This window comes from Molothrus ater, chromosome 4 (genome assembly GCF_012460135.2).
Source record: "Molothrus ater isolate BHLD 08-10-18 breed brown headed cowbird chromosome 4, BPBGC_Mater_1.1, whole genome shotgun sequence".
NCBI classification, from domain to species: domain Eukaryota; kingdom Metazoa; phylum Chordata; class Aves; order Passeriformes; family Icteridae; genus Molothrus; species Molothrus ater.
The window spans coordinates 33,363,761-33,375,779 of NC_050481.2; the positions used below are offsets into that span (position 1 = coordinate 33,363,761).

Sequence of the window (12,019 nt, forward strand, 5' to 3'; positions counted from 1 at the left end):
GGTGGAAAGAGAAATCACACAGACAAAAAAAAAAGAATGAGAATGAGAACATGAATTTTAATACAAAAACATGAGACTAAAACACAAAAACAAAACCAAAACAGAGATCAAAAGAAAACTAAAGTCTATGTCAATTATGAATAAAGTTAAGCAGAAGCAAGAGCTACATAGCTACATAATATCTAATAAAAGCAACTAACAAGTATCAGCCAGATGAGAGTATATTTTTCTCAGCACATACCTACAAATGTCCTGAGTGGAGGGGCAGACAGATAACCGAGATTGACTCCTGGGAGCTGTTCCTGTTGTAGGACTGCTTGCCTGTTGAAATAAGTTAGACAGTTTGGAATCTTTGTCCATGAAATACATTGCAGATATTTTACTGCTTTGCCACATGATCACAATATTAAAACAACTATTTCTGCTGTTCATAGTGTGCTGTTGAACACATAGAAGCTGGCAAAATACAGGAAGCTTGAACAAAAGTGAAACCAATTTGTGGAACTAAGTACGACTGAAGTGTCTGAGCTCTTATTCGCTCATGACTACTTTTTGTCACTGTTTGAGGAAGCAGCTTTTAGCATTTGAATTTTCATTTGGTTCTACTGTAAATGTCTGAAGGGAAAATGTCTGGTTTTCTTTTGTGCAGTCAACCAACTATGATAATGCCTTTCCAAATCACGTGAAGTGCATCTGCGATACATTGAGTGAAGAAGAACCCAAAGCTAACTTAGGTTGAGTGGACTGATGAAACAGCAGGAAGAATAGAGTGTGTTTTAAAAGGTTTTGAAGGCAATCAGATCTTCTAGAAGAGCTGAAAATGTTAAAATGAGATGAGCCAGAAAAATTCAAAGTGCAGGCTGCATCTCTACAGAGCTGATCACATTCTCAAACAGCAGAAGAGATATAAAAATGTTTAGTATGTGACATTTTGCTCATAAGGTTGTTGCTACAAATTGCAGATTCAGTTACCCAATACTTTCACTGAAAACATACTATGATGGTGTTAACAGCAAACCATTTCAATCTGCCTTGCTATCTACTGACAGCAGAACTGTGTGGAATCCAAATGTAAATCCAAGGCATTGTGATTCTTCAGGATCCCTCACAAGACACAGTATTGTGGGAAGTGGGTTCAATACACATCACTCTTAAGGCTGTGACCTTCCTGCAGCTGATCAGGGGTATTGGCTTTTACTGTGCAACCCCATCCAGCCCATTGTGATCACCACTTCCAAATGCAGACAAAATACTACAAGCCTCACAATTCCACAAGATCAAGGACCAGATGCAAGGGAAGGATGACTATTAAGAAAGAGCACAAAGCACAAATCAAATAAAGATGTAAAGCCTGTTATCCAAATGTTTTGTACTAGCAAACCAAACTCAGTCAGATAATTGAAATTATTTCTAGCTCGACTTCCACAGACATTTTTGTGGTGTTAAAAAGGTGTTGGAAAATTAGTAGTACAAGCAAAATAATTATAAACAGCAAGTACCTGCCAACACTTCACTTTTAGCCGAGGTTGTCAATATCCATTCTATTTAATGCATACATCTTTTGGAAACATCAGTCACCCCTATGTAGATTTTTGCTTTTATATGGGTACCAGCTGAGACTTAGGAATAGTGCTTTTGCATGAAAACATTCTTCTAGCTCCTGGAATTCAAGTAACCATTTTTACCTGTTGATTAATATTGCAAAAGTACACCAAAACCACCAACAATATTACTAATTCTTTACTTCTAGTTCCATGAATGAAAATCAGATATACAACAACTAAGCCAAAATGAGCAATTAAATTGATAAATTGACACAATCCTTGTGTTGTAGGTTTTTGCCATGTCTGGATTCACCATCAAAGGAGGAACATTAATGTGTATACATGCAGTGTCATGCTGGAAGAAAAGGACAAGTATCTGTGAGAAAAATTGTATTCCATATCTCCTTTTCTACAAAAGCAGTATTTCAATTATATGCATTGGGACAGAGTATGAGTGTTTCTTACATACATATTGGAAACATATGTTAGATGCATGGTTGGGTATATAATCTCCTTCCATCTCAGCCTCTGCGATTAGCATTTGGTAATTAGGCATGTCTTAAGCTACTTAATGAGGAAAGATGCAGACATCAGCACCAATAACTAATGTTATTGGGTGACATGCTGCTGCTGCATGAAGAAACATCCCTCCAGACTAAGTCCCAGTGGAAAGACTGGTGAAGAAACCCAGCCCCAGAGTTGAGTGAGGAATCCTGGATTCATGCCTCATGATGCGCTCATTTCTTTTTTCCCCCTCACAGCTCCAGGACTGTTAACATTGCTTCTTTTGGGATCTCTGTACTACAGGGGTTTGGCCTGGTCTTAAATGGTGGTCAGGTCAACTCCATGCAGTAAAAGGAATTTTTACATCACCTTGCCACAAGCAATACCCTTTGAAGGGATATGACTAAGCTGGCCCAGCAACCATACAGTAGGTCTGCACAAGTTCAAGAAACTTTCAGCAGCTATTAAAGCAGGAAGCCAGCTAGACAGTTCTTAAGTGAGCTGAAATAAAGCCAAAATGAAACAAGCTCCTTGAAAAGCTTTTACACTTATGATTTGGAACTGCAGACCAGCAGAAATCTAATTATTTTAAAATAAGTTTACATTATCAGCTTGACTACTTAAATCGTACATTTCACTTTCAACTGTCAAGAGGTCTGGACTGTTTCAGCCCTGCTCAGTCAAATTTACTTTCTAGTTACCCTGTGCAGGCATGATGCTATGTTTAGTTGTACGTAACTCATAGGAAAGTTTATTTCCTTCAAAACCAATTTACATAAATATCTTTTACAAAGTGAATGCTTTTTGCTTATTTATCTAAGCCCTATTGGAGCAAACATGACAACTGGCAGGCAAAAAGCCAATGCACCATTTAAGTCTTCAAAAACAAAGCATGACAATCAGATTCTTACCTGTGATCAAATATAATTAATTTAATTTCTACAACTTTGTAACACAATTTTTAATCTATATTATTTAAATTGATATGCATTTATCTACCTTTAATTAGCTTTTCATGGTAAAATCATAGATTCATAGAATTCCAGGTTGGATGGAACCTCAAAGATCACCCATTCTAACCTTTCTTGGCAAAAGCACAGTGTGGACAACATGTCCCATCCAGCTGAATCTTAGAAGTGTTTTTTGATGGAAAAAAAAAATGAAGTGATGGAGCGAATTCTAAAACCAAAAAGGTTAATGCTTCTGATATTAATTTTCTGTTGATTTGTGTCCCTCACAGAAAATGGAGACCCTTATTTTGTAAATAGGTCCAGTCTTTGTAAATTAAATAGGAGTGGAAGGACCTGCTAATGTCAGGTCTGTCCTTGCTACCACATGTTAAATGAATTTAAGAATTCACAGCTAGATGAGCTGTTTTTAAGAACCTGTAAATTTCAACTCAGTTGGATGCCTAGTCCAGACCTCTACCCCCAAACCCCTTCACTTTTTCATCCTACCCTGTTCTGACAGCAGTAACTGTATCTGCTTTCTGCTACCAGCACTGCCTCTAGGTTTACCCCAATTCTTTTGGCAATATTCCCTCTTTGCCATCTCTTTTACAAGCCATACATCCCAAACTAATTTTAAAAATTTAAATAATAATATCTCTTAAATTCATTCTGAGAGCAAAGATATCTAAAGGTGCTTATAGGGTAGTGTGTTTACAGAGAAAATTGTGTATTTTCAAGGCATATCTGACAAACCAGAACATGATAATTTGAATATATTCTGCTCATGTCTTATCAGTCCAGCTCTTTTGGGAATGCATATGCAGCAGATGCTGGAAACAGTCTCAAGCAGACAGATCTTATTGCTGTAATTGCCATCCCATTGCTATTTTGCTATACAGCACACCGAATATTCTGAGATATTGTATTTAGTGAATAGAGGGATCAAAGTGATGCTGAGGACTCCAATTCCACCCAGGAGGCTGAATAACAATTTTTTTTTAATAGTATTCCCTGAATGAATGTCTTCTTCAGACAGGTATATTGTACAGCTCACTGGAATGGGAAAACTAAACAAGAACTGTACTAATTTTATCATAACAAATTACATCAGTAGCAGAATTAAATGTCGTAATTCAAAATAAAGCTGTCTCTCAATTAATTTATAAGCAAGGCAGCTCATTTCTCTATGCCATCAGTACAAGGAAGAGGTCTAAGGGATAATGCCAACTCCAGCTGATCAGGTTTGGCATTTCAAAAAGATTGTTAGGAGAGAGAGATTCCCCAGTCACCACCTTCTGCTGTCTCGGCCAGTTTGGATGAACTCTCTTGTCAAGGATTTGCAATTCAATTAACAGACATGACAGGGCACTCATCCATAATTATTTTTGGTATGTTGGCAGTGTGCTTTTCAAGCAGAATACTGATAAATACAGAGTTTTCAGGATAAGTGAGATGATAATCACTTACCCAACAAAAAGGGACTTCAGTGTCACACACATGTGTCTGTGTTAGAAAACCAGCAAAGACAGAAATGGGGTACAGAAATAAGTACAACTGGTGAAAACAGTAAGAATTTCAAATCAAGGCTACCTTTACTTAAGTGTTCAGGATCTGGTAGAAGTTTCCATAAAATAAAATAAAATTAAAATAAAATTAAAATAAAATTAAAATTAAGGTTAAAATAAAATAAAATAAAATGGGGGAAAAAAGGTCCTTAGAGGCCATCTATTGCTTAACCTGCATGTTGAAACTACGGCAAGAACATGAGTCAAGTTGTGCTCTTCCTAAGAACACAGAAGGGATCTGCTTCAGCTTAACAGAAAAGCTGAGTAAAAGCAGATTCCAGAAGTGCAAAGAATCACATACTAAGGGAGTGAAGCTTTAAATTGAAAAACCAGAAGATGTAATGGACAGATTATATAAAATGGCCTCACAGCTATCACCAGGAAGGCTAATGAATCCTCTCCTGTCTCTCTTCTGAAGAGAAGCATTTCCAAAAGCTGGTCAACTTACAACAATGCTGAAGAAGAAAGCTGCAGGCAATTGATGGGTGATAGGGCAGACAGGGAACATGTCTAATGCTTTTATTCCCCTGCTGAGTTTTCTCTAGTAGCAGTGATGCATCACAGAGTACTCCAGATCCCACCAGCCATTATAGTTAAAAAGCTGAAACTCCATCCTATTTGAAAAACAGCACACAAAGAATGGTTCCCTCAGAAGATCAGAGCAGTTTGTCTGGCTATAAGCTCAGCAGGAGACCCAGTCTGTGTATTTTAATCTGAAAATTTCTGCTTTGTAAACAACATAACATTCTGCAGAAAACATCCACCTTTATGAACTTTTATGTGGACATCTCCTCAGGTCTAAAAAGTTCCAAAACATGATGAAGATGACCCAAGGTGGGTGTTATTTTACAAGCTCAGTCTTGATGGCATCTAAAATGTGTGCATGGGTTTGGGAGAGGGGGTTTCTGCATTTTGGTTTGTTTGGCTGTTATGTTTTTCTTTTCTTTATTTGTTTCTTCATGATAGAGTTCTTGCTTTGTGCTCAGATTTCAAAGTTGTTTTAATCTGATTGATGTCTTTACAGCAACTGTTACATTAATTGGTAACTGAATTTCTGTTAAATTATCTTTCACAGATTTTCTTTTTCAGTAACTCCTTGCATAATTCTTCTCTAAACCTTTTCTTTCTCTCCTTTCCTCCTTCCCCTCCTTTCACCTGCCTCTGAAGAGAAGGAATTAAGGGAAAAGTAACACACAAGGAAGGAGCAGAAAAATCCTTCGGATTCTGCCAAATAACACCATTCAGCACCTCTAAAAGTCAGTATGATTATGTTATAAAGTGGTTTGAAATCTAAAATCAAAATTGTAAATGGCAAATCCGTACTATCATTTAAAAAATGAAGCAAACGAGTAATTACAGCTTTAACTTGTAAATTCAATCATCTTTTTTAAGTTGTTTTATCCTGCCTTACTAATCTATGTTAATCTTGAGTTTCATGGTACAGGTTCAACTAAAAAACCCACTTTTTCTATAGGCATAGAAGCATGGCTAACTAAGCTTTGAATTATCAAATGGATTATAGTATGCAAAAGCCTTTGTATCATAGCCACACAGTATTTTTCATTCATGAGTCTCTTTAAGGATGCATCTTTAAAGTCACTATCACTTTCTTAATAAAAATATTTCATATTTCTTTAAAAAAATATAGGTAATTGGAAGAAAGGATGTGCCAGGTTTTATTCAAAAGGTGCAGAGCCATGAGATCAGCAGCTTTTGACTGTCTAGAGGGAGCTAAATGGAAATTTAGCCTATAGGAAAGGTGAAGCACAAAACCTGCATTTTCTTTGTTACTGGATTTTGCGGCACTTTATTTCTAAAGGTAGGCAGTACTCAGAGAGCCACTTAGAATTTCTATTCCAAAGAGGGCATCTGCTTTCACACATCCCTCTATCTGCAAGACTGAAACCCTCAAAACATTCCTATAACCTAAACAGCTTTCACTCAGATGACATTCCTGCCATGCTCTCACAAGTGCATGTGAGTGCACACACCCACCATGTTCCTCCTTGGGTCTGGTGGACTGTGCAGGAGACAGACTGGATAAAATCCCATCTGTGAGGATACCATTCTTATGTTTGAACAACCACATTCTGGTGTGTATTTGATGTCTGTTTATTCCAGCCCTAAGGGAGGAGAGAAGCCTAAATATGCCCAAGCAAAAGAGTTGTAGTAAGAATATTGAAATGACTAAACAAAAGAAGTGAAACCCTGAGAATGCATCATTGTGAAAAACAAGAGATATTGTATTTTTATGAAGAGCAATAAACATAAAACTGCATGACTCCCCTAGTTTTTTACCAGTGTAGAAACAAAGTTTGCTTTACTGAATTTGTTTATGGGACAAATAGGCGAAATGTGCTTCTGAATGCCATGGTGAAAAAACAAATGCCATGCAAAGACTTCCAGAGTATATATGTACCAGGTATGTTATGAATCATAATTCTATTTATAATTATGGAAATAATTAATTATATATAATAAGCATATGCAGTAACTTGCATACTCCATTTACTAAAAACAAATCAAAGCTTCTTCTGTATGATATTGGCTATCACAGGATAGGACTGAATTCTGTGATAACAGAAATTAAAATTATATGTGGGCATTACACACTGAGTGAGCTTTTATAAAAACATAAAAATTGTGGCACAACACATTCCACACATATATGCAGTTTTATCTGGATGTGTCAAGATATGAACTATTTTCTGTTGGTTGTCCCTGTGTATTTAATACTATCATATAAGCATGCAATTTCTTTCAGTTCAATTTTCAGGCAGACTTAGGTAAATTCTGCTGCCATGCCTTTTGTTAAGCTTATTGTAAACAAAGAATAAATTGTATGGACAAACCACAAAGTATTCCCTATACATAGAAATCAAACATTCATAGCTACGAGTTTTAAAAAGTGCAGAAACAGCTACTATGCAATGGATCTCCTTCTAGTCTTTGGTTTTCTGCCTCTTTTTTTTGTGTTCAAAATGAATTCTGTTCTGATGAAGAAAATCTTTTCACTAACTTGTTTACTTTGCACTGTTGTTTTCAATAAATGAGATCTAAGTGCTAGGTTAGTCTTCAGCTTTCATGAAAATGATTCTGTTTATGAGCAAGAAGAATGATTTGATGACTAATGTAACATTTATACTCATATTTTAATGCCAGTTTTGTATACATCATATTATGTACTGTAAAAGCACTTATGAAGGCTGACATTTTATGCTTTACAAGAGCGAGGACTTTTTTTTTCTCGATTTGTTTTCTTTTCTGAAAGCCCTAAGTTTTCCCTCAGTTACTCACTACAATAATCTAGAACCTACACTTGGAAGGGATGGAGCTTTGTGGTTCCTTGAAAAAAAGCAGCCACCAATCTGGAAGAGAATTTTCACTTGTGATTAGCATGAAATTGGCCAAGAACAGTAAGAACTATGGATCAACTTGGAGCGTTGTAGCTGCCTGTAGCAAAACATAAGGGGTCACGCAACTGGTCTTTAGGATTCAGTCATGAAACAGATTATCTTGGAATGCTGCAATCCTAGTTCTGGCAAACAAAGTCCATGGTAAGAACTTCTTTAAAAAGAACATTGAAATTCCTTTATGTTTTTTTCACCATGAAACCTACCAGGAGATACTATGTGCTCTCTGTTGGTGTCACCGCCTTAGACATGGTGATGTTTGGACATTACAAACACTTACTGTGTGTAATAGTGAGTTCTGCTTCAAGCTGGGCAAACCATCCAAATTGCAACATAGGTCTGTTCATACAATCACCTCATACACAGAGAGGATGAAATAGCTGATAATATCAAAACCCATTTAAAAGATTATTCAATTTTAATGGAAGAGATTAAATGGTAATTTATAACTATTATAAATATTGTATTACTACATTATACTATTACTATTATTATTAGAAATATTATAAATAGTACAGAATTTGATGCCCAGTTTGTGAAATTTCTTTCAAAGTCACAAACTGAGTGATTCAAATCAACAATCAATACATTAGAAACAATAAATTTTTCATCTAGATTGGCATCCTGGTGCCTTTTGGTTTCCATTTGTATCTTATTGGGAGGAACCCCACCTGACAAAAGAAATCAGAAATTGCTAACATAGAGTAAAAACAATTATTTCCTTCTTTCTTTCCCCTATTGCTATTCATATACTAAATGAGACGTGAATATTATCACACAGAATATTCCAAAACAAGCACCTTACTTCCTGATGTAACTCAACACAGTTTTATTAGATGGAAGCTTCAGAGACTTGTAAATAAAAAGTGTTCTAACACCTGCTCCAGGCTTTTGAGAAGTAATTGAGGCAAATCAAAATTCAGGCAATTTGCTCCAAGCCTGATTTTCTCTGCACTGAAAAATAAGCCCAAGGTTCCCATCAGAGAATTTTAGATCTTGCTGCTGAGATAGTATCCTTCTCTAATGAGCTCTTGAATCATAATTAACATACAGAAAGATAATTACAGTGTTTTAGAAACATTTCCTCCAGAAAGCATTTTAACATAACCAAGCTGCCTCAGAAATACGTATAGAGCATAAAGTCTACAGACTGTAACTCAGACACAAAATTTGTTCCACAGGTTCCCCACAACAGAAAACAATGAATCCACCAGATCCTTCCCTGACTACCCTTCCTCTTAAATTATACATCTATTTGGGAAGACATAAGAATTTTAATCAAAGAAGTTACATTGCACAGAAAACTAAGCAATGGCAAATAGGTAATGATCAAGGTCAAGTTTTTAATTTACTTAGATTTTAAACACATGCAGATAGGATAATAGCAACTCTGAAATCCAGAACATTGCACAATACTATCTCCTACAAAGAATAATTAAGTTCCTTCTGCTGCCAGCAACAGAAGAAATAGGTGGGAAAAAAAGCCTAATGCTTAAAAATATAGTAATAATTTAAAATCTTGACAGCTGGTTCATAACTCACATTTCCAAGTGTTTCCTATTTTTCTTTATGTGTATAGGTTTCTTTATGTAGATAGGTTTTGAAAGCCATAACTACTAAGTAGGGCAACACTTTGTCAATACAAGATAATGTGAAATACTGATGAGTCCAAAATATGAGTTAATAATCTAGTTATTAAATTACTAATCATATCTAATTAAGTGCTAGCAGGGCAGAACACAAAAAGATTATTTATTTATTGATTGCACAGGAAAAATCTAGGTTATTACCAGAAGTGCAGCAAAAATTAGGCACTGATACATTTTCCTAATTGTCTCTGATTGGGAAACTATCAGATACAGTTGCTTTTGGAGTTTCAAGGCAGTTTTCTTGACATAAATAAATAAAAAGCTGAGGTGAATGAACAAATTCTTAGGTTGCTGTTCACTGAAGAGAGCCACAGCTGTCAGTCAAATATTTTAAGTTCTGTTCTTCCATTTGCCTTAAATAGTCTGTCACTGAAATCCTTGACAGAAAATTACATGCAATAAGAAAAGTCCTTTCAAAATGCTAAACTTCTACACTCTCAACAGACTGCAAAAGTGATTGATAAAATTTAGGTGTTGATTTCCACATACACACACATCCACCTGTCTTGGGAATGTTTGATTGTAAAATCTCTTGACTGAATAGATATATACTAACCAGTATCTGTAAAATACCAAATCAAAACCATTTCTTCTCATTATAACTAGATAAGACATCTTCAGTGTTCAACAATTCAGTTTAATCTGTAATACCACAAAATTCAGACTTAAAATTCATGTACCTAGCATGCAAAATTGCCCAAGCATACACTGCAAACCTCAGGTGTCCTCTCCAAATAAACAATTTAAGAGCATTATGAAATATGAATCTGCATTTACAGAATCTATGCTGTATTTCATTTCACAAAGAGGTTAGTACAAAATCCAGTGGTATCTGTTCTGGGGCAGGAGCTCTACATCCAGCTAAGGGTGAAATACACAAATTAAAATGTAATTCCATTTGATCCTTTTTAACTTTCATATACAGGCAAACGAGAACAGTCAAAGACAGTGTCTTGATGACACTAATTTATAGCTTTACATAAAGACTATCTAATTTTTCTGCCCATTGAAATTTTTGTTGTGTGCAAGATCTGACATTGCACAGAACTCAGATCTTGCCTTTGGCATGCAGTTTATCTGGCCTAGAAGCTTTCAATCTTGTTCTGAGGTATAGTATTTTTTACTATCACTTTCTGCCATGCAATATTAACCTGCAAAGTCAGATGTTTGCTTTTCTATGTATACACACATATATAAAAACCTGTTTTAGAAAAAAAGCATTCTAAGTGATACAACAAACAAAACTGGAATTCCAATCAAATGTCTTTCAGCATTTGAATAACTTCACTGGCAGGCAGCTTCAGAAAAAAAAATTGATTCAAAACAATGCATGATGCTATATACATCAGAAAAAGATAAAGTGCATGACTGAAAAATTGGGATTTTAGCTTGCAACTAAAGCCAGTGCAAATATCCCTCTCTAATAAGCAACTATACTGATTTCAGCAGAAATCACTTCAAAACAAATGTTAGTAACCAGCACGTGTCTCATGTCAGTGAAAGTATTTATGCTTTGTCACAGTGCAACCCAGGCACCTGTCTTCAAAAAAAGCAGAGAAAGTAATATCAATTCATAATAGGTTTACAGTAACTATTGCTAGATACATGCATTTAAAAATAGTAATTAAAATAATTAATACAATTCCTGGTGATCAAGTTTGTAAGCATATAGCTATATGATTTCTAAGGATAGGCAGTAAGCCTGGAAGAGTTTCAGCCATATCCTACAGCAGTCTGGATATATTCTACATCTTTTTCCCTTCTAAACATAAGAGAGAAGAACCTAACATGGAACTAGTATTTTAACTTAAAATCACATTTGGGGTTTATTGTCTTTTTTTGTTTTATGCTCTGAGAAGAAAAAATTTTTACAGTGGGTACCCCAAAGACAAAAATATTTTGTGAAGAGGTTTAAGGATACAGTGCTTGCCCTAAATGCAAAATATTTAAAACCAAACATAATACATGGCAGATGTTTAGGCCTGGATTAAAAAAAAAAAAAAAAGTGTTTTATCTTTTACCTCCTGTACATCCCGGCTTTTTGGCATAAATTTCAGCCACATCTGAACCAAAAAATACAGAAAAAGGGGGTTAAAACCAAAGAACTTCGGTAAAAATCACATTTTGCCTTTCCTAAAGTTTCCCTTCTCTTTCCTAAAAAGCAAAAATTATGTAGATGTAAAGCCCTGGCTTCAGTGAACCATATATCTCTGTGAAAGGAATTCAGAATTCAGCCTGAAATGAATACAGATTTATACCTTTGCATATTACACCTGTCATTATTTGGGTAGGGCAGGAGGAGAAAAAGAAAATAGTAATTTTATCTTAAGCTGAAGTGCTAAGGTAAGATTAAACACCTGGGGAAAAGAGGTGAAAAAAGTGCATTAATTTATT

The 12,019-nt window shown here is 35.4% G+C and overlaps 1 protein-coding gene across 3 annotated transcripts in view; it reads right to left on the reverse strand.

Annotated features, from left to right (window-relative positions):
* The window catches only part of MARCHF1 (membrane associated ring-CH-type finger 1), a 224,432-nt gene that overhangs the window by 35,301 nt on the left and 177,112 nt on the right, over positions 1 to 12,019 (reverse strand). For 2 of the 3 annotated variants that reach the window (XM_054514578.1, XM_036381785.2), the window contains one exon: positions 242 to 321. In XM_054514578.1, the coding sequence (XP_054370553.1) occupies positions 242 to 321 (80 nt within the window). Of the gene's footprint in view, positions 1 to 241; positions 433 to 12,019 lie in introns of those variants that run through there. The other variant, XM_054514577.1, reaches the window with a different exon arrangement.